This window comes from Rhopalosiphum padi, chromosome 2 (assembly GCF_020882245.1).
Source record: "Rhopalosiphum padi isolate XX-2018 chromosome 2, ASM2088224v1, whole genome shotgun sequence".
Lineage (NCBI taxonomy): Eukaryota > Metazoa > Arthropoda > Insecta > Hemiptera > Aphididae > Rhopalosiphum > Rhopalosiphum padi.
In genome coordinates this window covers 73,823,112-73,850,897 of record NC_083598.1, presented here as the reverse complement: position 1 = coordinate 73,850,897, position 27,786 = coordinate 73,823,112, and the positions used below count along the sequence as shown (strand labels likewise).

At 29.3% G+C, this 27,786-nt stretch overlaps 4 protein-coding genes across 5 annotated transcripts in view; 2 read left to right on the top strand and 2 right to left on the bottom strand.

The window, feature by feature from the left end:
- The first annotated feature begins 44 nt into the window (after positions 1-44).
- LOC132920629 (protein lifeguard 4-like) lies at positions 45-3,546 on the top strand. Its single transcript, XM_060983141.1, has 8 exons — positions 45-304; positions 383-503; positions 2,157-2,240; positions 2,309-2,417; positions 2,506-2,611; positions 2,752-2,906; positions 3,012-3,144; positions 3,226-3,546. Exons 2-8 carry the CDS (start codon positions 482-484, stop codon positions 3,340-3,342), a joined length of 726 nt encoding a protein of 241 aa, XP_060839124.1. The 5' UTR covers positions 45-304; positions 383-481; the 3' UTR covers positions 3,343-3,546.
- On the bottom strand, positions 3,457-6,049 carry LOC132920628 (elongation factor G, mitochondrial). Its single transcript, XM_060983140.1, has 2 exons — positions 5,897-6,049; positions 3,457-5,818 (listed from the first exon to the last, which is right to left on the bottom strand). Exon 2 carries the CDS (start codon positions 5,792-5,794, stop codon positions 3,557-3,559), a length of 2,238 nt encoding a protein of 745 aa, XP_060839123.1. The 5' UTR covers positions 5,795-5,818; positions 5,897-6,049; the 3' UTR covers positions 3,457-3,556.
- An 802-nt stretch (positions 6,050-6,851) lies between these two features.
- On the top strand, positions 6,852-9,031 carry LOC132922425 (uncharacterized). The gene is made up of 2 exons (XM_060985938.1): positions 6,852-7,250; positions 7,974-9,031. Exons 1-2 carry the CDS (start codon positions 7,157-7,159, stop codon positions 8,483-8,485), a joined length of 606 nt encoding a protein of 201 aa, XP_060841921.1. The 5' UTR covers positions 6,852-7,156; the 3' UTR covers positions 8,486-9,031.
- An 11,925-nt stretch (positions 9,032-20,956) lies between these two features.
- The window catches only part of LOC132919959 (follistatin-related protein 5-like), a 134,300-nt gene continuing 127,470 nt past the window's right edge, over positions 20,957-27,786 (bottom strand). For both annotated transcript variants that reach the window (XM_060981922.1, XM_060981923.1), the window contains exons 13-17: positions 26,988-27,203; positions 26,653-26,803; positions 26,286-26,486; positions 26,025-26,171; positions 20,957-24,038 (exon numbers count right to left, since the gene is read on the bottom strand). In XM_060981922.1, the coding sequence (XP_060837905.1) occupies positions 23,809-24,038; positions 26,025-26,171; positions 26,286-26,486; positions 26,653-26,803; positions 26,988-27,203 (945 nt within the window). In that variant the 3' untranslated portion in view covers positions 20,957-23,808. The remainder of the gene's footprint in view (positions 24,039-26,024; positions 26,172-26,285; positions 26,487-26,652; positions 26,804-26,987; positions 27,204-27,786) is intronic.

The window sequence follows — 27,786 nt, the reverse complement described above, 5'->3', positions numbered from 1 at the left end:
ATACAGCGCCCCTGTACTACCAATTACGTACTACAGTCTACAGACTATAGTTGCCGGCACGGCGGCACTCCTATTTTTTATATGAGCGACGTCTAAAATAATAAATATTATAATACGTCTATTATACGTAAATATGCTATTTACAAAAATAAATTTACAATAAACATTGTTTAGATGTCTAATAGAAGTATTCTGCCATTAACCCATTCTGGTAGGCCTTTATAATTCATAGACAAACATATCCAAGTTTGACGTCTCGTAGCCTTGATAATATGTTTACTTTAACAATTAATTGCTGCCAAAGGTAAAGTAATCATAAATACTTGAACTGACAGTCATTATAATATGTATAATTTTAATTTAATTTTATCTCATTTTCAAGATCAATATTTGACAAATGAATTTCTTAATCAGTATTCAATATTTGTCAATACATTTGTGTGAGTATAGTCAATACTCAATAAATTGATCAACTGTGATTATGGATGATGTAAATTATTTGGGTAATTATAATTGATAACTAAGTTACACCTTAGAACTAAAAAGACACCACACTGGCATAATATATTGTCACTGTCTTACAAACTTATAACATAGTAAATCTGTTTACAAAAGTTTTAATTTGATGTATTAATCTTTAATAATAGAGTGAATTAACCAATTATCAAATTTTAAGTAAGATATAAACAGTTTTCTCATAGTTTTTTTATATTTTGATTTTTAACTTGTAATATTCTTCATACCCTCAACTTACTTAAATATAAAATATCTTAAAAAAACCTGTTAAAACAACAATAATATTCTTACCTTTAGGTTTGGTAATATGTTAATTCACTCTATTATTGAAGGGTATCAGTGGATTAATCTTCACGGCACCCTGAGGCACGTTCAGTGTTTATAGCCCCCTTTTTTAAATACTATCTAAGGATCATAGTATAAAAGGGCTAACATTGAAGAGTGATGGATAATCGGGTATATAGCTGCCTCGGAAATGAAAAATAGTAACGGTTCAATTTATATAACAGAGCATCACGAGCCTTGGGGTTAAACCGCCACTGAAAGGTATTATACAAAATTTGATCTATTAAATAAAAATTTAGCATGTCATACTTTTGTAAGACAGAGGCAATATACATGGGTGAGGTGCTTTCATAACAAATTATAATTTAATAATAACTTCAATTTATTTAATTTCAAATATAATTAATTGTTTATCTGGGTAATGACCAGCTGTAGTCATTATACTTGTTAAGTTAACATAATATGTAGTTCCTTAGTTGAGTTTAATGTAATTAAATCCCTATATTTATCAATTTATAAAAATGCAATACTCCTTGAAGATAACTACTGTTTTCATATTTTAGTATTATTAGTTGGTGAACAATATGTATAATATATTTATTTTTTTTAATATTATTTATCGACAATAACTTGCTTAAAAAACTAGTTTTGAAGTTTATGACAAACCATAAGATTTAAGTATTGAAAAATAAAGTATAATGTTTTCTATAAAATATTGTCTTCTATTTATTATAAATAAATCATTTTGATTAAATAAGACAAGAGCATAAATTCTGCAGTGTATTTTTATTTACATGAGCATTAGTAAAATATACGATATTTAAAAGTATACATTTTATTTTTTATTTACTTTAACATAGGTACTATGTAATTTTCTAATTTAATTTAATTTCTCAATTTATAATTATTATCTTTAACTAAAGTCAATTGTATCTTCATTTGGTAATCCAAATACCCATAGGTGTAACTAGTCCTTTAAGTTAGCGGGGTTAAATTTCTAAAAATGTTTTATAACAAATTTTTGTTAATTTGATTATTATTAATTTATTGTTACTATTGGTGTTTACAACTGATTTGAATGATTATTCGTTTATATGAAATATTATATTTTGTTATATTATAGGCAAAAATAAAGTTAATACTAATATGTTTATAATGTTTATACGCATATACATTTACCCAAAAATTCTGGGGGGGCTGAAGCCCACCGAAGCCCCCCTAGTTACACTTATGCAAATACCTATTTATTGAATTAATACTTAATAACAGTCAAAATATTCTATAACAATTAACTACCAGATTTAAGTATATTGAAATCTTTTTTTTTTTTATTATTTGATTAACATTTTTTCTAGGTACAAACAACAATGATGACAAAGTAACTACCTCATATCATTTTTTAGAAAATACAGAGAAGCAACATGTAAAAGTATGCCAAGGTGATTCAATGTCTACATTTTCAACGTATTTCAATAAAATTATATTTATATTGTTAATTTTGTTTTAGTATTTTTAAGAAAAGTGTATACACTTCTGATACTTCAATTGTTTGCATTCAACTTCATGGGATTTTTCTGTTTATTTACACCAAAAATACGATTTTTTATTTATAACTTGTAAGTAAAGAAACATACAAATATAATTAAATGCCTTAATGTTTGCTTGTTAATCCCTAATTATCTATTCAAAATTTGTATGTTTCAGTGAATACATGTTATCAATTACATTAATTTTTAATGTGGCTGTACTTATTTTCTTACATATGAAACGCAAGCATTATCCTGCTAATCTTATAATCTTAATAATTTTTGTAAGTATACAAATAATAAAAATTAAATTCCCAAGATCTAACTTTTAAGTGTTATTATTGAATATGATACATATAAAGTTATTTTGTAAGACATACACTGTAATTTTAGAATTCCATTAATTTTATAACCTTAAATGTAGACTGTTATAGAAGCTTGTACTGTAGGAATTGTAGTCACATCATTTGATTTATTTATACTGCTTCAAACATTACTACTCACCTTAGTTTCAATAATAGCAACAACATTATATTTAAGTAAGACAAAGAGAGTGGGATTATCTTTGACTGAATATTGGTGAGTGTTTTAAGTTTGATAGCAAATATTATTGTAATGGTGTTTTAACATTACATCCAAGCCCTTAGTATGTATTTACTTAATAATTTGGTTTTATATTTTTAGTGTTTTGCTGATCATCACTATATTTTCGTCCGGTATTTTAGTACAAATAATACTGGGCAGTACTACATATGAACTTGTATTGTCGAGTATCAGTTCATTATTATTTTCAATGTTCCTTGTGCATGATGCTCAGGTAAAAATACTTAATGAAAACCTTTTTATTATAATAAAATAATTAAGGTAAATTAATGTATTTAACGCTTGTTGTTCACAGAAATTGATGTGGAAATTACATCATGAAGATTATGTTTTTGGTACCATCAGTATATATTTTGATATAATCAATTTGGTTCCTTATGCACTTCATAAAGTTTATAACTTTAGATTATAAGACATTATTATTTTAAAATTAGAAGGTATATAAGTTATATATTTTTGTATTGTTATATAATTTTATTTTACATAATAATACATATATTTTGGTTTATAATCCACATAAATACAATTATTATTTTGAAACAGTTATATTACAAATGTTTACAAGATGTTGTACTAGAAAAAAAAACAATTCAGTCAATATAGCTAATTAATGATATATTTTTTTTCTATGATTTGGTATTCTTTTTTGAATTAAGGAAAGCTTGTAATTGGCCTGTACTTTCTAAATAATTCATGACTACTTTTTCTTGAGTTTCAGGTGTTGTTGGTGAGTATCTTACATATTCCATGCTGAATTCTCCTTTACCTTGAGTTAATGATCTTAACTCTCCTGCAAATCCAAACATGCAGTTCAATGGCACCTCTGCATAAATTGTTATCCAATCAGAAGTTCCTTCACTTCCACTAATGATACCATTGCGTTTATTAAATTGGCCCATTACAGATCCTTGAAATTCTATAGGTACAACTGCTTCAACTTCCATAATTGGTTCCAACACTTGCCAAGCTGCTTCCTCGTATGCTTGTTTAATAGCGCCTTGTGTAGCTAGTATGAATGCCAACTCACTGGAATCCACAATGTGATGAGCTCCGTCTAATAACCTCATTCGTACTCCTGATATTCTATGACCGGAATACAATCCTTTCTCAGCCATCATTTTAAAACCTTTAATTATTCCAGGAATGAACTGCTTAGGTACATTGGGCCCAGATGTTTCATCAATAAAATCTAAATTTGTGTTTTCATTTGGTGGTAATGGCTCTAAAATACCTATAACTCTGGCATATTGCCCTTGACCACCATGTTGCTTTTTATGGAAATAATCAAATTCAAAAGGAGACACCAAAGTTTCCCTGAATGCAACTTTTGGTTTACCTAATGTTACTGGACAATTATATTCTTTTTGCATTCTTTGACCATAAATTTCCAAATGTAATTCACCCATACCAGAAACTATAGTTTCTTTGTTGTCAGCATCATACTGAAACTTAAAAGTTGGATCTTCTTTAGTAAATCGAGCTACAGCTTTACTGAAATTGTCTCTATCTTTTGTGTTAACTGGTGTAATAGCCATAGACACAACTGGATCTGGTACAAAAATAGATTCCAATGACATGTTGAGTTTTTTATCAACAATAAAAGTATCACCACTAGCACAATCCACGCCAAATAGAGCGAATATGTCACCAGCATATACTTCATTGACTTCTTCCATTTGATCTGCGTGCAAACGTACCAATCTTGATAACCGTACCTTTTTAGATGTTCTAAAATTGTATATAGTATCGCCTTTGGATAATTTACCTTGGTAACATCTCATATACGTCAACTGACCAAATCTTCCGGCTTCTAATTTAAATGCTAAGGCAATGAATGGATGAGTTCCATCTCTCCTAGGATCTAATAATACTTTTTCAGGGTTATTAATATCATCGGTCGGTCGTAATGCCACATTTTCTACTTCTCCGGGATTTGGTAGATATGATAAAACTGCATCTAACAAGGGTTGAACACCTTTGTTTTTCAACGCTGTTCCAAGGAGAACAGGTGTAAATGTTCTTTTAATACAGCACCGTCGAATTGCATCAATTAATTCTTGTTCAGTAGGAACTTTTTCTTCGAGAAACATTTCCCCTAATTTTTCATCCACATTGGACACATGCTCAATTAATTCCTGACGTTTTTCTTCGGCTACATTTTTCATGTCTTCTGGAATATCACCATATTCTATGTTATCCCCAAAATCACCATTAAAATAAATTGACCTCATATGAATCAAGTCGATAATTCCTTTAATGTTGCTTTCGTGTTCAATTGGTAGCTGTAAGAATGCAGCATTATGTCCAAGTTTACTTCTCAAATTAGCCAAAACTTTGTATGGATTAGCACCAAGTCTATCTAACTTATTAATAAAAGCTATACAAGGAACGTTATAACGTTTCATTTGTCTATTAACTGTTAACGTTTGACTCTGTACACCCCCAACTGCACATAGCACTAACACTGCACCATCTAAAACTCTCAGTGCTCTTTCTACTTCAACTGTAAAATCAACATGACCTGGTGTATCGATAATGTTAATATTGTAATTTTTCCAAATTGTATACGTAGCTGCAGATTGTATTGTTATGCCTCTCTGCCTTTCTAATTCCATTGAATCCATAGTTGCTCCTACATTATCTTTACCTTTAACTTCATGCATTTTAGCTATTTTACCTGTATAATACAAAATTCTTTCAGTCAAGGTAGTTTTTCCAGAATCTATATGCGCAGAAATGCCTATGTTTCGGATGTATTCCAATTGCTTGATATCATTATTTTTTGCAACATTGCACATGCATCGCATCCATACATTAGCCTTTTTTAAAATAGCTTGTCTACCAAAATTAAGTCCAAAATACATTATTTTTTTTTTTTAGTGTATAACCTGTAAACATTAATAATATTGACAAATATTAGACTTCAATCAGATATTGTTAACATAATAATTAAACATAATACTTACTTATCTAAACTGTGTTGGTCGTACTCGAGCCAAGAGATTTTGAATATTGCGATTTGCAACAGTAATAAACTATTAAACTAATAATTAATAAATATTAATGCAATATTGGGAAATTTTAAAGTTCTGTTATCACTTTTTTCGGCTTCTTCTTATCACAGATTATATATCACTCCGCGGTCCGTGATCAATGGAGAATATATATTATCATATTATATACCGCATGGTAGAATCCAAAGTTTATAGATATTAGATTATATATCAAGGTGGAATAGGTGGATATATCCACCTTGGATTATATATTTTATTATCTTTCAACCGTGAACTAAGAAGATATAATATATTATATATTATATTTGTTATTATTATATGATATATTATTTATATTTTAAATATTATATTCATAATTTTCCTATTTATTTTTTTTCAACATTATCTTCAAACCGGCGTGACTGTAAATCTGTAACTAATAGAGTTATACTAATAACCACGATTAACTAACTGGTTAAATCCTAATCTAACTAGTCTAACTTAAAGGATTAATGTAGTTATTTCAGAATTGCAATGCAATAACGTTCATGCCTTACAACGTAATACAACGTATTAGGTACACACAATGTAATATACTAATATCTACAATGACTACAGTATTCAATAATATAATGATCTTTGAGTTTTTCGATTATAACATTTTTCTCGATTTATAATTAAAGTCGTAGGTCTTTAAGCGTGTGATTTGAACTTCGGTGTGACCGTGACGTCCTCTTGATGTAGGTAGTGGCACGAATTAAGATATTTAAGATATCTTAATTCGTGTGTAGTGGTAACGGTGATGTTTAAACGAAGGAGCGAAGGACAGCGGATATTGATATTACAATAATATTATTTTACCTACCTGGCTACGTCTATAATAACATCATTATAAATCGCATTCGTATAATGACGTCTAATAATGCGACTCAACGCAAGCGGTTTCCATAACCGGATTCCTATACCTATAAGTTATAACACGACACGGTTAGAATATTATCATAATATTAACGATAGACTTGATTTTCATTTTGCAAAATGTCCAGCTGATAGTATTTACTGTTGCTAACCGTATTTAGTGGACTGTGGAGATTCGTTAGCGCGCCCCAGTTCGTATTGTCCAGCACACTAGTTGTAGATGTTTATCCATATATCCTATAGATAGGTTCAAATAACGGTAATGATATAAATATAAAATAATAACGCAATTAATACTTATTGTTATTAATTATCATGGTTTTCGCGTCGTATGGACAATGCCAATGTTTCGTTTTACTGCTGTACATTATTGCGTCACAAACATATGCCATCACATTTTTCACTCCGGGTGAGTAATGATAATATATGTATAATATAATATTATTATTAAAATAAATGATAAAAATTAAAATATTATTAATATACATTATACAAATACACAATATTATATTATTTTCATGTACCTACTACCTATATACATATATAATATAGTGTACTCATATTGAAACAATCGATTGATTGTTTAATAATGTATTGTTGCTGCAAATTAATAGAATTTTATACCTATAAATTTAACACTTGAGTAACTTCTGTAAACCACTAGGTACCTACTAAAACCACTAGGACATAGGCTTAAGGCTATTATAACTATTGTTATTTATTTATTTATTGTAAACGTGGTAAACTCTATATTTTACAATATCCATTTTTTTGCAGTTAGCAGTTGAAAATGTAAGACAATTTATTACCTATCATATTAATTCATATGAATTAATAGCTAAAGATAGGTTTTTACGATAGAATACAATATGGGCAATATGGCCACAACAAATAAATCAAAGTTTAACAATACTCTGTGATAGATTTACAGATAGTTTTCAAATCATTAAGATTACAGTAAAATAACCTAAATAAACAAAATCACCAACAGACGTTAACATTTTTGAGGATACAAGTAATACCTACCCAATAATATAAGCATTACAATGCTTCCTAAATGTTTGCGAGATAGTTTATGTGTTGTTGTAAATGTTTCGGATAAAATGACGTTTTCGTTTTTAACGTGTTGCAGATAACGAATGTTGGTGGACTGGGTGCCAGTCGAGCACGTGGGCCGTGATCGGATGCGATCAGTACAATCGAACACAGAAAAATGTGAAGGAATGCGACGGCGGTTCGGAGTATTACTGTTGTACGCCGGACAACGAGGCGGAGGTGCAGCTTGCAGTCGACGACTGTTGGTGGACAGGGTGTCAGCCGAACGACTGGGCTGTCAAGGGCTGCGACAGCTACAACAGAACGGAAAGGGACAAGACGGTGTGCGGGGTGAATGGGTTTAGATACGAGTGTTGTGCTCGCAGTGACACCGCCACGGCTTCCAATCCGGGCACTGACACAGCCACGGCCTCCAATCCGGACTCCCGCGACTATCCGGACGAAAACTGTAAGTGGTCGAAGTGTCAACCGAAAGAAAAGAGCGATCGCGGGTGTCCGCCGGACACTGTTCAAATCGGTTTGCACGCCTGTCCCCGTGGCGATCTGTTTCAGTGCTGTTCGAAAAAAATTCCCGTCGATGGGCAGTAGACTGTAGTAAATTATGCTAAAATGCATAATATTGTATTATAATAAGTAGAACGTGTAGACTTAAATGCACCGAAAACGCGTGGATAAAGCACGAATGCATTTAATATGCACGAAAAATTATGTAAAATAAACTCGATACAATTTATTTAATTCATAATATTATATGTATGTGGTAGTATTAATTATACCTACCAACAATTAGGTAATATTCTTATATCGAGTTTCATAAAGTTGATTATTATTTATTTCTAATGGTGTTAAGAATTACTTTTTATTTTATATAGTAAAGTGTTAAGAATATTTCTCTACAATTTTATGTAAACTAGCGTCGGTCTTAAAAAATTTTCTGAATAAGCCTTTAAGGCCGGACACCCCACGCATACGAAAGCCGAAAGGAGTGCGCCAGTCTTAAGTAAAACACAGGAAATTACTGTAGGTAGAACATTAATATTGTCAGACTATTTTTTCTAATATTATAACTATTAATATTGTATTGTATAAGTTTTCTTTTTAAATTATAAATATAGAAATTATTTAGTTCTAAAATGTTTGATGAAATAATTTGTGCACGGGCATCCTTAGGCCTTAGATGGCTTAGATAATGGTGGAATACGTTGATACGTAAAAATCCATCGCAGTATCTCGCTATCACAAACATGAGCGAGCAGAAAACTTTCAGAAGTATATTAGAAGAAAAATAAACGATCAATTGATGCAGATCATTTCAAACAGAACATTTACACCATACATCATATACATATACACCATACACATATTGCATAAGATAATATTAACAACATAAAATATTATAAAACATGTATTGCACTATTCGCACTGTGTGTACCTTGTACCTATTATATATTATTATGTCTATACGAACGGTACGACTCGATATTTTGCGTTACCTACCAGTTCAAAGGCGTGGAATAATATGTATAGAAACCACCCAAAGCATTCATCGTCGTAAGTTTTTTTTATTACGCACGAACCGGCGTAGAATATCTGATATCACTTGTTAGCTTCATTGGCACAACTAGGGGGGCCTAGCCCCCTCGAAATATATTTTAGCCCCCTCCCTATTTTTTTGATTATTTAATATTAAATAATAATTTAAGCATAAAATATTGAGAATGTGAGATACATCCTATGCAATGTGACGTAGAGAATTATTATAACAGAATTATTCAAAAGTAAATTGTATAAATATTAAAATTTATTTTGCAATATACGTATAATTTATTACAAATATTTTTATCGAATAAATATTATGCGGGCATGTGGCATCGACCAGCGGCATTGTGGCGATTACCGTCCAATATTTTAATTTTTGTTTTGATGATTAAAAATGGACAAAAAAAACTTTTTTTGTTTTTTTAATATACCAAAAAAATTATCTGTATTTGTACAGTTGTTACTATTGATATGAAAATACAACGATTACAGACTCAAGACTCATAAACAATTGCACTCGATTTTAAACGCAAAACCCGTTACCCATAAAATGTTTATCCGGAGTTTTACAAAAATCGATAAGTTCCAACAAGTTTTATCTCATTTTAACACCCTGAACTTATAATAAAATGTGATAAATAATTATCTAGCACCTGCAGCAGTTTCACTTATTTCTTTAAACGCTAAGACATTATCCAAACGCATTTAAATTCAACACTAGTAAGCTGGAAATGGGCGAACGCCGTGCTAAGACAAAATTTATATTATAGATTTAAATAATAAATTAATACCTTCTTATTAAATGTATCATTCGATATTTATTTGCTTATATTACCTTTATATTAGGTATTACTTATTATATATTGGTGTATACGATGCATTTTTTGTTGTTGATATTTTAACATTTTTTTACATAAGTGGGGAATCGTAAGTTCTTACATGTGAGTAGCAGGTAAAAAATTACATACGTACAAACATAAGTGATGTGTAAGTTTCTACACGGTAAAAAAAAGGTACGTATACGTATGTTAGTTTCTACGTGGTAAAAAAAGGTACATATGTAAGTTCATACACGGTGAAAGACAGGTACGATGTAAAAAAATATACTATATTTTATATAACGTTATAATTTATCAAACTGATGATACTATATATATTAAAAAATTAAAGTATCATAATACATTTCATTTTCATACGTTTTTTACTTTTTTAGTGTAATATTTCAATAGTAGTTATTGAAATTCTAAAATTATTTTAAACAAAATCAGTCAAAAATATGCCGAAAAAGAAAATTTTATAAATGAAAAAATTATGAGTACTAAACAAACAAAAACTAATAGGATTATACATTTATAAGTTTACAAAATAAACCACGTAAAATATAATTTTTTTATTATATCAAATGTATGACAATATAATCCGATTGTATTGTGTCCCTAAAAATATGACCGGCCTCGCCTCGCCATGTGTATGTCTATAGTCTATGATTGTACAGGTATATCTGGCATCGTTTATTTATATTCTACGCAAAAACTATGACGATGGGATATACCAAATGTAGAAATTCGTGCTGACTGTGCAATGCATGGGCAGACAACGTGATGCATCATTTTCGCGGTGAAGAATTTATTTTCGACTCTGAAACTTTACACGCACCGTGAGACAGAAACAAGAAACAGTTTGCGCGCAAAAAAACACGAAAGAATCGAGATTTTTATTTTATCCTACAACCGGCCGCGGCCCCTGTTCATTTTTTGCCGTTTTTCACCAAAAAAACCAAATATCCGCATTTTTAAGAAGGAAGCGTACTCGCGATGGTTCTAAAACCGTTGTATTGTGCATAAGGGACCGTCGGACATTCTTTCTGTAACCAAAAAATTTTGAAAATCCAAATATTAAACACCTAAGTACGCTAAAACCACTTTTTTGAAAAAAATTCGTTTGCAAGTTTTCACGGTGAAGGATTTATTTTCGACTCTGAAACTCTACAGTACTAGACTACGCGGTACCGCAAGTGTTTGATTTATATTTATTTACATTGTATCAATCAACAAATTTCCGGTTGAACAATTTTGTTTATACGTTTTGTTCACTGGACTCTGTTCTGGACGATAGCGCGTTTACGTAGGTATAAATGTAAGTTATATAATGTTTTGTGAGCAGTATCATTGCGTATTTACGTACAGCGTGCAAATAATATTACTACCGTATACACCGGTGGTCGGCGACCTTTTAGACTCTCAGGCCAAATTTACGAACTCAACAGAGTTGGCGGACCAGCGTCGTGTATGCACGACGGGCGTATCTGTTACAACACATTATTATTACAAGGTGACCGGCCGGTGTTTGCACTGGTGAGTGATGAGGACGCGTGAGTTCATCGTGAAGTGTCGTCCGGCAAACGGGCCGTATTGACAACGAAACTGATGCGTCACCACTCACCAATAAAACACGATGCCGACGCACGAACAACCGGTATACAGACAATGCCAATGCGAATTACACACCAATAAGATGAATGGTGAATTTGACGAATGGTCGTGCGACTATAAATTTTACACATCAAAACGATAAATGGTTTTGACTGTTTTGAGTGTACCAATGCACTCGTCATTCAACTCAGTGTCTATTTGTGTGTGTACTACGACACACTTTGTGCACTATGAAATTGCGAATGTGTACCACAAAACTTAAAAACGTACATCACCTTTATAGTACTATACTACCATGACTATCTGCAACCATACCTTGAACGTAAGCAATAAATTTTTTTTTGTAAAATGTGCACTAAGTACGGAAAATCGGAAAAAATAGCCACTGATTCAATTAATACCAACTGATTAGTGATTTATAATAATCTATACAATATGCATTATATATTATATATATACAATAATAATTACAATATGTACCTATACCTGTTATATATTACACAATTACCTATATATATATATATATATATATTATATATACTATAACCTACCGTAAAATGGTATCTACCAAAAAACTGTATACGTGTAGTATGCTACCTATCGACGGTAGTTATTTTTATTTATTTTCATTATTTTAATTTTATTGTGGAAGTACATTTGATTCATTATGACAAATTTAGATGAAAATGTATCAGGTGTAAGGTTTTGCTGACGTTATTGATGATGATCATTCAACTCAAAAAATTAGGGTACTCGCATTCGAAGTCCGTGTATTTTTGGTATGTGTTGTAAAAATGTTAATGTGGTTGTAGAACGAAGATCTATTGAAGTGGAAAAAATAGATAAGGCAACTTTATTACCAATAATACAAAATTAAATAGAACTAAGATCAATTATTTATTCAGATCAATGGCGAGCATATAGTACCTTAATTCTTAAAAGATATAGGTTATCATCATGAATGATTTCCTAGTTTTTTGTTGATCCTACAACGGGCGCACAATCACAAACGACCGAGTGTATATTAATATGGAGACATGTCAAAACTAAATACGGAATTAAACCCCGAGGAGCAACATATTTGTAGACCTACAATTTAAAGAAGAATGGTGGGGCGGTCCATTCATACGCAACACAACTTGTTAGAAGTTTTCTGGGATGATGTAAAAATAATATAAAATATATTGTAATAATATATAATGGCGTATAGAAATATTATAAAGTACTTTACAACAATAAATTAATAAATTATTATTATTATTTTTTTTTTTTTTGGTAGGTATCATTTTATGGTAGCATACTATACCAACAAAGTAGTGGTAGGTAGCATATTATACGAGTACCTAATGTAATTATATTATTACCATGTTCTTGCGGCTAACGGTATATATACTTACACAGAGTGTCAAATTAAATCAGCTACACATAGTACGTCGAAACACTTCGGTTGAAAATCATATTTAATATCATCATTATCGTGTTGCATTACTTACCTGGCTGCTGTCTGCAATAATGCAATTTTCAATAAGTTGTAGTTTCCTAAAATATGGTATAGGTACACACTACACGTTATACACAATAGTTATTTTTTCAATACTCGTAAAAAACTTTTAAACGATTTAAATCTTCAAACAAAATATTATTATATAAAATTCTGCTTCAAAAGACTTTCATCTATAAATATCCATTCACCTAGCTATGTATTATATTATTATCATGTCCTCGCGGCTAATGGTATATACATATACTTACACCGAGTGTCGAATTAAATTAGCTACATATAATACGTCGAAATTATATTTTAATATCATCATTATCGTGCCGTATTACGCATAAATGTATTCATATCGTCTGTACAATACGCCGGATAAGCCGAGTAATGTAGTTATACACATTATGTATTATAACTATATATATTTACATTCATTTTATCTTTTTAGTTTTAAACACAGACTTTATTAGCTATAGGCAGTTACTATACAGTGTATCAGTTATTTTTTTAATCATTAATTATCATAATCCTAAACATCTTGCACGATTATATTTTTTAATACATAACGAATTATTGATATAAATTTGATTTTTTATATAAACGGACAAATAGACGCGCCTCGTTTGTTAGAGACACTAAGCGTCCAGGTTTCCAGCAACACTCGATCCCAGAGGACTTTTCACATACCAACAAGTAAGTCTAAATTTACCGTTTCTTCTTAGAGTGATGCGCATATATACAGTTCAAATGGTCTATGACAAATTCGTTCTTGGGCTATTTATCTTTTGTTATATCACTCTTATATATTACTTTAATACTTATATAGTATACATATATTATGTTATGTTATGTTATGTAATGTTATGTATCTTTATTATGTTCTATCTTATAAAAGTCGATTGGCATTAATAATATATTATGTAAAATAATAAAAATAAAATAAATAAAATAGCTAAGATACTTGAATATGTGAACATGTTTTTTGCTAAAGATATTTGTATGTTTTTACATGAATAAATATTATTTCATGTATAAATTTGTTTATTTTGAATCAAAAATCAATTATATAATACAAGCAAATGCTAACATATAGAAACAACAATTTTTTGTGGCTTTTTAAATACTGGGAAATTATGTAAATTGTAACTTTTGGCTCTGCTGCTTTAAAAGGTTGTCAACCTTTTGCATATACAATATATATATACACTTTAATTACTGTTAGTGAACTGTTTTTACGATACATATTTTAGAAATTATCAATATATGCCACACAATTTACATTTAGTAATTATAGTTTAAAAATATCCTTATATTTTCCGCAACACTTTCAACATGCGCTTGGTATAGCGATGTACGAGAAAAATAATATAATAAATTATATTATAATATGGATATTTTATACATGAAAATATTTAATATAACTTTTTGTACTATTTTAGTGATATCGTGTCCTGATATACTGATTTTGATTTTTTTTTTTTAGAATAATATGTAGATATAAAAATATAATACATTATACACTATAATATAATAACCTCTTCATATTTAGATATTAATATTTCCAGTAACATAATAATATATTGTGATGGTATTATTACTTAAGTACGAATATTCTACATTGTGAAGTTTAATGTGTTTTACATTTATAATAATGTTTAACTCTACAGCAACGTATTCTAAATACTGACTACTTTATCCCCTGCAACAGGTCATCAAAGACAATTGTTATTATATATTTATATGTATTATAGCTTGTAGACGGATATAATTCAAAAAAATTATTAAACCTGACACAAATGTGGTTACGAATGTACGACTTAGTTAGAAATGTTCTTGGTGGTAGATACATATTTGGCACAGTTAAAACTATTGTTTTACTGGACGAGAAAAAAATATGGTCATTTTTTTTTGAAATACATAATCAATACAAATGATACAAAAGTACCCCAGAAAATTGCCAAATTGTTTTCTATATTAATTCTCTTGTAAGTATCACTAAAATATTGTGAATAATCGGCGAGATATAAATTAGTCTTATTATTGGAGTTTTTTAAATATTATGTAACACAAAAAAAAAAATTAAAGTCGATTTTTATGTAAAAGAGGAGTGCATTGAAGCAATTTGTGATTTTTTTGAGCCACAATATTATAAAAACGTGAGAAAAAAATATACTACTTTAAAGTTACAGCGTGATTCTTTTAACAAATATATACCTATTATTTAAAAATCTATATTAATGTTTTTGAAAATATTTTTATATATAATTTTTAGTCGAAATAAATTTAGTAGAGTGGCGAGGTATGGGGTACCTTAGAAAAATAATGGTTTACTACTCTGCTCATCTAAACTTTAAATACTTGTAGTCTATAGACTACTTATCTAAATTTAGATTTGTATGTATCGAAGTACTCTGAAAAATATTCGTCTTCAGAATATGAATTTAAAAATGCATGTCATTATTTAAAAAAAGTAATAACTTAAAATGTATATAACAGTAAAAAATATTAAAAAAATTAAGAAGTCATTTTCATTATATTATTGTAATCGAACGCTATACAGAATAATTGGTGCATCAAAGATTTTGTTAAATATTAGTTTAACATAAAAAATATACTGACTTTCCTTCTATGCTGTTAAAATTAAAAATTATATAAAACATTAATACCGCAGCAGAAGCCACAAATCGGATTAAAAACGTTCTCGAACATAATATACAGTCGCCCACAAAATTACCTAATAGGTATTATAATTATTGTTAAATCTCGAAATGTATTTTCGGACCTACTGAAAGTAAAAGTTTCAAGCTATATTGTGTAATAACAAAATAACAATGTAAGGATTAAAATAATTGAATTATTTTAAAAATTCTTTATTTGATTGAAAACTATTAAATGCCATTAAAAATCTCTTGGATAATATTTTTTATCGAATTAGGTACCCATATTACACAAAATGTCTTAGAGATTTTCAATTTTTTTTGTTTTAATGTAGGTACACCTATTTGACCTTTTTTTTAACGTTTACCATATCCTTTGACAATTTAATATTAATACATTTTGCAGTATCTACTCGGATTTTCTAAATGTCTAATTAATAAAATAATGTGTTTCTCGCTTTGTCAGGTATCTGAGACATTTAGTCAGAAACGTTTTGTTTGGCTTTGGATTTTGCCAGAAAACATAATATCCAACGTTGGTATTTCAATCGACGTTTTCCGAAAATACGTGTCTAGCATAAAATATATTATATAATATATTTCAATATTATTGTTGATTGTGAAGTCTATAAATACAAATCTATAAAACGAATAGATTTCATCTTTACATCTTGCATCCTTTTCGGGCTTATGCATTATGCTACATTGCTACATCATTGTTTATTATGCGCAAAATGGCACAATTCATTACACTACGTATTTATAGTTTTTAAATTTACATTAGCCATAAAAACGTGAAGAACGAACAAAGGCCGTTTGCAAGTCTACCCACGAATTTATTACTAAGAAATTGCCAAATGTAGTTATATATACTATATAGTGATGGCATGCATTATGTATATCGTTTAAGTGAATTATCGTCCCACACCCACCACCATAAAGCTCAAAACGTCACCAAGAGTATACACTACACCTTTTTTCGATAAAAAAAAAAAAATTATATCTTATATAATACCATTGTCACGACGACACACCGAAAAAACAGAAAACGGATAAAATATTATTATATAATTTGTGAAACAAAAACTACTATACGTCTATACATTATCGTCCATTAATTATAATCTTAAATGTATACAGTTATTAATCAAACAATGTGATATGTATAATATTATATTATAGTATGCAAATTTGAGGCAACATTAAAATGTGGTAATTTTGACGGCATTAAATATTCTTGGAAATATTTGAATTTAATTGTTGTATTCAAACTATATACTATATATTTGATTTGTTACTTGTGTACGTAGTATAGACTTAAAATATAAAATATTGTCTTGATTTTCGTTGTAGCCAGGCGCGAACGCGGGAAAAAATTTCGAGATGGTGAGGGGGGTTTGAATATCATACTATTAATTTGGAGGGCAGGTAATTTATTTTTTGTTACTGATATTTCGGGTGGAGGGGGGGGTTAAACACCCAAAAACTCCCTGCATTCGCGGCTAGTTGTAGCCATACTTGCAATAATTGCGAATTACCTCGTTTAATTATTTAAAAAAAAGCTCGTTTGCGATACGTTGAGGTTTTCACACAAACTTAATCCTATCATACAAAATATATTTTGTAAGTTTGATATTTCAGTTATGTTGTAATCTTGTGAATATTCATATCATAGTTTTAGTTTAACATTACGTATTAATGTTAGGTACCACGGTATTAGGGCTAAAATATCTGACTAATATAATATTGAACAGCTATACTAGCTGTATCTGAAGTATTCACCCTAGAAAGAAAATACATAAATTACACGCAGTATATATAAAGTTTATTATTTTGATAGCAATATTAATCACAAGAACTTGAAATATTTTACTATTACTTAAATTATTATTTTTTACAATGAAATTTTCAAAATATTCAGATAAATTTTAAGTTGCTTAAACCATAAACCTAATATTTACACCGGTGTATGCGGTATATATATATCTGTATTGTATTAACTATAGTAATAAATAATAATGTAATATTATCTGAACTAATAATGCAATAATATATTATATATGTATATGCGATGTGTTTTTAGCAAAAATTAGCTTAACACACCGTATTGCTAATTGAAATACAAATCATTGATGACAACGTTACAAATATTATAATATAGGTATACGTACAATATTATCTTACGACATGTAGGCTGACAGATGATCTCTATAAATCAGAATCATTTTATGTAAATGCAATTAATTATTATTGAATTGAAATTTATCATACACACATCCATTGACCAATCCAATGGCCAGGTACGCACTAGACACCTACTATAATAGAGCACGGCCAAATTTCTTGTTTTTATTTCTGTAAAACTGTCAAATGACCTGAAATATTTTCTTAGCTTAATGACTATCAGATTATCACAAAAAAGTAACTTTATACAGTAATACGGTATACACTAGATCGATTTTTTTTTATTTATATATTCTTGAAAACGAATATTATGACTCGTGTTATCCATAGTTATACTTGTAACTTTCAGTTTTCGGTATCACATTGAGCAAATGGAACATGACATTGAGTCGGCTCTAGATTACATTTGTCGTTGTGAATTTGGTTTTTATCTATCTATAAAATATATAATAGATAATAAATTAGTTGAACATATTTTTTTGTCTATAAAATATCGTCACGTTTTTACCACACGACTCCTGGATACTGTTTATTGATTCATAAAAATAAAAATAACTCTTATCAATATTAAAAATCTAATCTCAGTTTACATTAATATTATATTTGCTACTTACTCATAGGTGCATAGTACATGCTGTTAAAATATCGTAGTTGAGCTTACAATAATCGACCTATTTACAAGTTGCTATTGCCGTACCGAATTCATTACAACCACCCATAACAGAATGCACGGTATACGCATAATATTATCAAACAATGTTTAGATATAATAATTTGTAAAGAACACCAAATGCTCGGGTAAATACTTATGTTAGTTTTGTTGAATAATTTATGCTAAAACAAGTTGTTATGGATTTTCAAATTTAATATTAATATTTGTTATAGTTGTATACATTTACGAATATAAATTATTACAGTATTATTACATCGTAAGCATTTTGTTATGACTTAATAACTTGTTTCTAAGTTACTGTTCAATTATTTAAGTAAGTAAATATACCTATAAAACTTAAATTTGTCGAAAATGCATTTAGCCTAAAATCATATTTGTTTGAAGAAATACTTAAGACAAAAGATTAGAGTACAATATTTGGATACAATATTCAAATTGATTAAAATTAAGTTCATAAAACAAACAATAGCAATAGGTAGTTGTTTTTGGTTTAGGAAATAAATGTAGATAAATGGAAGAAGATAATATATTATTATGTTTTGGAAAAGACTTAATATAATATGTGCGTAGGTACCTACTAACTACTAAGTAAATATATTTACTTTGGAATTAAGATGTTAATAAAGTTATTAAAATATCATGAAGTTGATTTAAGCTTAAAATGTATATTATATCTAATAAATATCTATTATTTCCAATGATAAATGTATAATATTTAATTTTAAAATTAATAATTCGGACTGCTTGAAAATATTATCCTCATCCATAGTATATTTTTATTCAGTCAAATATTTACGTTATTTTATTTATATTATATTATAATTTGTTCAATATAAAAGTATACGCATCACGCGAAAACGTAAAGCCATCTTTCTAATAATTATTATTATTATTTAGTATTAATATTCATTAATTTTAAATAGTTAATTAAAATTTGAACGCATCCTATAAATTACACACGAGATTACGCCGATATGGTGATCATTAAATATGATACCTACAACTTACCTACCTACCTATAACATAATGGTAGTTGATAATTATTTTGCCATTATATCACTATAATAATACGCGCGTGTATGCTAAATATAATATATAGCTAGGCAATATAATATTATGTATATTACGTACATATATATACATATAAATACGGACGTGTACCTTTATAAAACACGGGGCCGCAGCAGAATCACAGGCATTTTAGAAGGATTACATCCTTTTGATGTTTCACTAAATATCTGCAAAATCTCTTTCTCTATTGTTACTTCATTAATGTAGTATGTACTCAAATTTATAGGTTTTCGCAATGTTTACAGACCGCCGAACTCGTGGTACAATGGGACTCGTTATATGTAGGTACGTGCGCAGTTTCCTATATTTTGTATCGCACATAGTTATTTGATCAATTATGTATCTTTTAATACGGCGTTCTTAGACGCTATTGACACGGACCCGATTGCGTTTCCTTTGAGTTTTCCAATGCACTCAACTGATCAAAACATTATAATATGTAATTATTAAGATTCGGAAATTTATCGTGTTGTGCCTATAATACATCCGGACACTAAAATAAAACACAGTGTGTTATAATAATATATTCTACACGTTGTGTTCGGGTCACTCGATGGATTTGTGCTTTGTTTTTTCACTGCCAACAATACTATTTAGCTAGATGCTATAACAATAATATTATATAATACGCTCGTCGCCGTTCAGCATATTCGTCGTAAAGATTAAAATAATATTGTAGTTGCTCTGCAGTTCATAACGAGAATTTAATTATCCGTATTTAGTAGCATGCCCTACAATATACGTATAATATTATGATAAATTATGAACCGAATATATATTAATGATATTATTATAAGCGGTACACATGGGAAAACAGCTATCCGTACGGCAATAATCGTAAAAACGATCGATTTAAGTTATGATTTTATGAATAAAAAATAAAATGGACAATAATATGTAACTTTATTAGGACATGTTGTATCCGCTGGACGTGCGACGTAAATAATTATTATAATAATATTACGTATTATGAACAATCGGATGGTACAGAATTCAATTATTATACACGAGTAATTTTTTTGTTTTTTTTATTCAGTTATAAATATCATTACACTATTTATATTATCATATACATATTTATAATATATATATATTTTGATAAAAAATAAGCCCACACTATAATATTATGTTAATTATATAAAAAAAAAAATCCACAAACAAACACAACTAACCAATTATTAATGTGAACTTTTTGATTTACACTATTTATTAGTGTGTACAATAATAGTAATGATTAATAACTATATAAGTTTTCTAAAACTATAAATATTTTTATTGTTATTCATTATGCAGGTATAATTATTGTATTATTTACAAAATACCGATGTGCGAATGGTTGTTTCGGCTAACTTCGCAAATCACATATTATATTATTATTATTATACATATAGAAAAACCCGATTCGCGGATTCTTAAATGTTTATGTTTACAAGGTGGTTCTTTTTAACAACAAATTTATGATATTATAGTTTATGATGGAAATATTTTTTTTCAATAACAACTAAAATATTACAAAACTACATTAAAAATAAAATTAAAATATATTTAGGTTTTTATACGATTATCGGTTTTTTTGAATGAAAGCTTACATTTTTAATTGTGAAACAAAATATTTTTCTGAGTATTTCAATTTTAAATGTATTTCAAAAATTTATTTTTGAAATAGAAGTTAATTAGTTATTAGTTATGACTTTATAAATATTTATTGATGCGATATCAACGATTTAAAAAATATTAAATCTTTTCAGAAGTGCTACTAATTGGAAGTTGTTGTAATTTTTTTTCCTTTCACCTATAGCCCATATGACTATAATTTTCATTTTTCAAATTTACTTAATATGGATTATAAATGTATAAATTTAAAAAAAAAATGAGCGGATAGCGTATAGTGTTGTATCAATTTTATGGCAAACCCTATTGTATCACTTCAATTGAAACTAAATATTTTTAAGATATAATTTATATTAAGTATTAGTTTACAATTTTTTATGTGTTTAAATTTTAAGAAAAATATTTTGCTTCATTATATGACAGTTGAAATTATAAATGTATTGTTCATTCAAAAAATAAAAAACTAAATATTTAATTAGTTTACAAAATATAGTTAATAAATGATTTAAAATTATGCTAAAACAATATTTCCAAAAATATCGATAGGTACTTTTCAATAAAATCAGTTTTTGCTTTCTAAAGAATCACCTTGTATATAATATTATATATTTATTATTAATTATCATATAATATTTTATTATAACTAAGTAAGTTTTATAATATAAATATTAATTGTAGTACGTTTTTTCTCCTATAAACGATGACGTATTAGGTACCATTACATATTATAATCATAATATTATACAACACACGTAAAACTCTAATTGTATTACAATATTTTTATATATTTTTTTTATTTTTGTATTTAGACGTCGCCGTCGTAGGTTTTGTACGTAGCGCAATTTCTCGAGGCGGCTCACAGTGGTAAACGGACCGATCGATCGATCGAAAAGTAACTACAAAAATCGGACGGATAATCTTTTACAGACAGAATATGTACTGTATGACGACGCGTAACGTTCACACTAAACGCAGTTATATTAAATTTTCGCATCCACCCAAGATAATATGCGTACCTAGCTAATAACAAAAATAACTTAAAAGTATTATGCCGATGTTAAAAATTCTGTATAATATTACATTATATTTAGATCAGTTTATTTTAATTAAAATTATTCAATATTTAATTTGAATAAAATATTCTATGGAAAAAAAAGTCCGCGCGTGTTTTTTATGTTATATATATATATATATAATATATAATAGGTATATATTATATTATTATAAATTCACACACGGCATACTAATATCATACGTATAATATAATATACTAAACAAAAATATAATATTATCATCTATCTTTGGATTAAAACGTTGGCCGTCGATCTGAAACGTCGCATATTTTTCGATGATTACTACGTGTATTATATTTTGTTTAAAACGTCGTATCGTGACTCTCGTCGTGAGCTACTCCGTTTAGCGGGACATTTCGCCAGTAAAACAAACAGCTAGGTACTCATAATAATATATAGTAATGGTATTATCACCGATAATGTACGTGTATATACGTGTCGAGAGCAAATAAACCATACCTATATCCGCTATAATTGGACGTAATGGAATTTTACCACTACACACTCTCTACTTACAATATATTATATATAGACACATTATCAAATGAGTACTATAGTATGGGCTTCGAACAATCACAACGACAACGTATTTAATAATAATATGAAATATATTATTTGGCTCGGAGTCAGAAAAATGACTGAAACGACGAAACCTCATTGATTTTATTTTAGTTTGAAAAAAACAAGACTGAGTTACGAACTTTGAGTCGTTGGCTATCGTTAAATATTATGAAAAACACGAAAAATATAAGCATTTTATGTTTTGCATATTATTATTATGATGTTCAAATAAAACGTGAAAACTGTTTGAACGATATTCGACCACCGCGCCGCCGCGCTCGGTTCATTACTATATTATAATTTTATCATTGCTTTATTATATATTATATAAAGATTATGGTTTAAATATTTAAACTTAACGTATACACCTAATCCGCTATACTGTGTGAACTGTGAGGTATCTTAATGAGTATTATTCATGAACAACGAAACCGAACGAAACGAAAAATGTTTAAAAGCAACACGACGAGATGATGATTTCATAGATATTATCATAGCGAGAAAATAAGAAAGAATGAGAAATGACGGTATCAACAATAATAATAATAATAATAATAATAATCAATAACAACGCGATTTTTTTTCTTCAAAATTTTGAATTCTGTATTCTATTTGTGTTTATTGTAGCTGCATGGTGACCCACGTGACCAGTCTAGGATGGATCAGACCGCCGATCTCGCAGTTCACCGTCCGGGTTTCGCCGTTGATCACAAACAACGCTTCATCGGCTGGCGTAACCATATAGTGACCGAAAATACCGGACGCGGCTATTGGACGGTTAGGGTTACCCCACTGCGTCAACGACTGGAGCATGGCCTTGCCTACGCCGGTGATCATTTCTACTTTACCTGTGGACCGATAAAATCAAAAGATGAACATTACACCGATACATCGCATTTATGGGCATCATGTTAGATTTGCATGGCAATCACGGTAAATATGACAGAAACATGTGTGGACGGACTAGGGTGTATGGTTTTCCACGGGGCTTAGGCCTTCTATTTTGATTTTTAACGTTAAAATATTATATAATAATAGTTCGCTTATTATGGTTTCTAATAATGTGTGTCATATTGAGTATTGATTGCTTTTTTTTTTCGTAAGAAGCTTTTTACTCATAATGCACGCTTAAACTTGCAAATAAATGTTTGATTTAAATCTGATTAGAAGGACTAATTCTCATTGCGGACAAGGATCATGTCCCGTGCACACTATCCCTAAGTCCACCTATCAGTAAAATATGTAATATGTAATAGAATACGCGTGATAGCATACATTTTATAAAAAAAAGTATCGCTCAAGATGTGTTATACAAAAATACTATTTGAACATTACATAATATAATACAAAACATCATTAGATATTAAATTATACGTCCTAATATTATAAAATTTTTATTTTTTGTTTGGACAACGGTCGACATAATGTCTTTATAAAGATCGTATTTCGTAAATAGAAAAAAGCGAGGTCCGATAGTCACGGTGGAAGAGTGTGCACCGGGGTCGATGTCATTAAACAAGAAAGCAGCAATAAATCATGGACTAAAACCGATTCTGAGCGAAACTCGACCTACCGACCAAACAGTGAAGATTTTATTAAAAGCTGCTGTTCGATCAATATATACGGCCGAGACTGTATCGCGATACACACTGCAGTATAGTTCCAAACATAGTTGGAATATATATATGTAATAACACTACACGACTACACAAAATAATTTCTCTCCTAATAGTGTTGTAATAAAATGTACAATTATCATTGTTTTTAAGCCTCGCAATACCTTTGTAACGACCACGTTTTAATAGTTAATATAACTTACAAGTGGATATGTTATTTTATGAATAATACATTTTTAATTACGAATTTGTAATAATTGATTTGATTTTAAATCAGTTATTAAAAATAATTGCGTTAGGTCCTCGATACTCAATTCACTTAAATAGAAAGTATGGGTTAAAACAATAAATGAAAATATGTTGTAATAACGGTTGTGTTTCTCGTAAAATATAAGCCACGAGCCAGACTTTTGTGGCCTAATAATAATCGAAAATAATACATGAAAATCCACCGTTTCGTTAATCAGTATAATGACGTTTATTCACATTTCACTGTACGTATGTGCAGGGTATTATGTAGAATTATTCCAACCGGTCAAACAATGGAATACCCCCTTAATTAGTCGCGAAAATCTACATTAATCGCGGTAAACTCCCAATAATTATTTTATGATTTCGATTGTCATAATGTTACTATATGGCTACTGTATGCTAAGCAACATGTCAACATCAAACCGATCAACTATGGTAAATTACAATTTTAATATTCTTTAGGTATTTTTTGCACCGTATTGAATTTGTATTGACATTTCGTTGTAAATTAATCGGTTATTACGTATTTTATAAGCTACCCACGACATTAAATATGAAAAATAATTACTGTAATGCTATTTTTGACGGAGGGCGTAGCTGTGTAAGCAAAACTAATATCGAATCAAGAATATTATCAAGAATTAATACGTACACGAACAATACAACTAAAAGTTATTATTTTAATCGGCCAAAGTATTTTTACGTTGTACGAAACTTGTCTTGTCTCAGATTTTACGATGAGAATAAGTAAACTATATTTATGTATTTTATAAACTGAATATTATAACTTACCAGATATTATTTAAAAATATTGTTCTGATTTTTAACGTTTTATATTTTTATGAAAACTAAAATTAGATTATATATACCTACACAGCTACATTTTAAACCGAGTAATGAATATTTAAATTAGTTCAGCGACAGGGATTTGACATGATTGATATTATAATGAATCGAAACACTTACCGTTAGATAGATTCAGAAACAGTATGTCTTCTTTGTCTGCAGCGCTGGCGTATAAATCATACCCGTGTGTGGTTCGAGACGGATAGAACGCTATGTCACTGATCATTAGAGTGGTTTTGACATCGAATGAAAATTTGAGTCCAGATTCTATGATGTGCGCGAATGTTTAAATAGTAAAATAAAATTTAAATAAATAATTTCTAGTATCCTGATATCATGTTGGTATACCAGGTATACAGTTCATTACAAAATAAAACTTACCTAAAACTTGTTGGACAACCAAGGTCACACCATCGGTGGCTTTATCGATGGACACGACGACTCTGCTGTCTGGCGAAACCAAAGGACTTCCTCTGATCGTAGTCTTTTTGTTGACAACCGTGTCGGTCAAATAATCTAAGATTACCTGGCCCGTGGCGTGTCCGGTTCCTGGTTCTTCGCATTCGATGATAACAAAACCGTCTGCGTTTCAACAACCGTATGGGCATATAGTAAGTCACGGGTTAAATGATAATACATATAGGTAAGTATAATACAATATTTTCGCGTCTGATCAAATTTCTATGTACGCGCTTGCGATCATACAACATTAAAATATCGATAAATTAAACCTTTATAATATACTTACACAAGGACGAGAATTGCAGGGTGCGGGGTACACAGTTGTACGGTGACAGGTCTATACTTCTTATGTACCGCATGTTGGCCAAATCCAGTTTGTAAAGTCCTCTTTGGTTGGCATGGCTCACGTAACCGTACTTAAACCAGTGGCTCAGATCCTGTAAAATTTCGGGATATCGATAAAGTTAGGTTCTATCAATATTTGGGTTAAGTAATGTGAAAACAGTTCGGTTTCCATGTAGTGATTTTCAATGGAAAAAAATAAAATAAGGTTATATCGATAAAACCGTCGTCGTTGTTGTATATTATATTCTATTACTATAAAATATTGCTCGCGCGTACCTGTGCTGTGGGCATGAACAAATCTCTGACCAAATCGAATTGACCGTCTATCGGTTCCGGGTGGACGGTGTGGTGTTTTCGCTTTTGAGACGCGTCCCTGATCACCTGTATCGTCTTTACACCGTCGTCGTACACGCTCCTCCAATTCAATACCCATACTTGATCTAAATGTGCCACGTAGTGCAGAGCCACTGGATATTTGTCCGTGATCACGACCTAAGTATTATAATAACAAACAAAACGCATACAAAATATTATTTAACCGTTTATTCTATATGGTAATAAGCATACGAGTAAGTACTTGAAACGGTTATTTTTTATACTTAAAACAATTCTTAGAAATACTATGAGCTAATCACAAGTTATAATTCGATTTTACTACGCATATTCCCATTAGTATAGCCGTATTGGTATATTATATATTATATAATTGTATTATGACATAATTGAGTAATTATCGAAATCGGTAGAAAATAAAATAATAAATATACAGGTACGTCCTATTAAAACTAATTATATACCAATAATTGATCCATATAGCCCATAAATATTAGGTAAATTAAAAAATTGATAAAAATTTTTTACGTTTTTAAGTATTTTATTTTCTATTTAAACGGTTTTTTTTTATATATAATAGTATCCTATACATTTTGATTTTAAATACTTTTTTACCGAAACACGTATTTTAAGAAATATAAAATATATTGTATAAATATTGTTTTAAATAATCGTACGCAATAATCGCAATAATATACAAACACAAATAAAAAGTATGCTTTTATAATATAAGGTATAAAGT

Coding starts and splice junctions, on each gene's coding strand:
- LOC132920629 (XM_060983141.1), top strand. CDS start 482: ATGGATGATGTAAATTATTTGG. Junction 2,418..2,505: donor CGATTTTTTATTTATAACTT/GTAAGTAAAGAA, acceptor TGTATGTTTCAG/TGAATACATGTTATCAATTA. Junction 2,612..2,751: donor TTATAATCTTAATAATTTTT/GTAAGTATACAA, acceptor CCTTAAATGTAG/ACTGTTATAGAAGCTTGTAC.
- LOC132920628 (XM_060983140.1), bottom strand. CDS start 5,794: ATGTATTTTGGACTTAATTTTGGTAGACAAGCTATTTTAAAAAAGGCT.
- LOC132922425 (XM_060985938.1), top strand. CDS start 7,157: ATGGTTTTCGCGTCGTATGGACAATGCCAATGTTTCGTTTTACTGCTG. Junction 7,251..7,973: donor CATCACATTTTTCACTCCGG/GTGAGTAATGAT, acceptor AACGTGTTGCAG/ATAACGAATGTTGGTGGACT.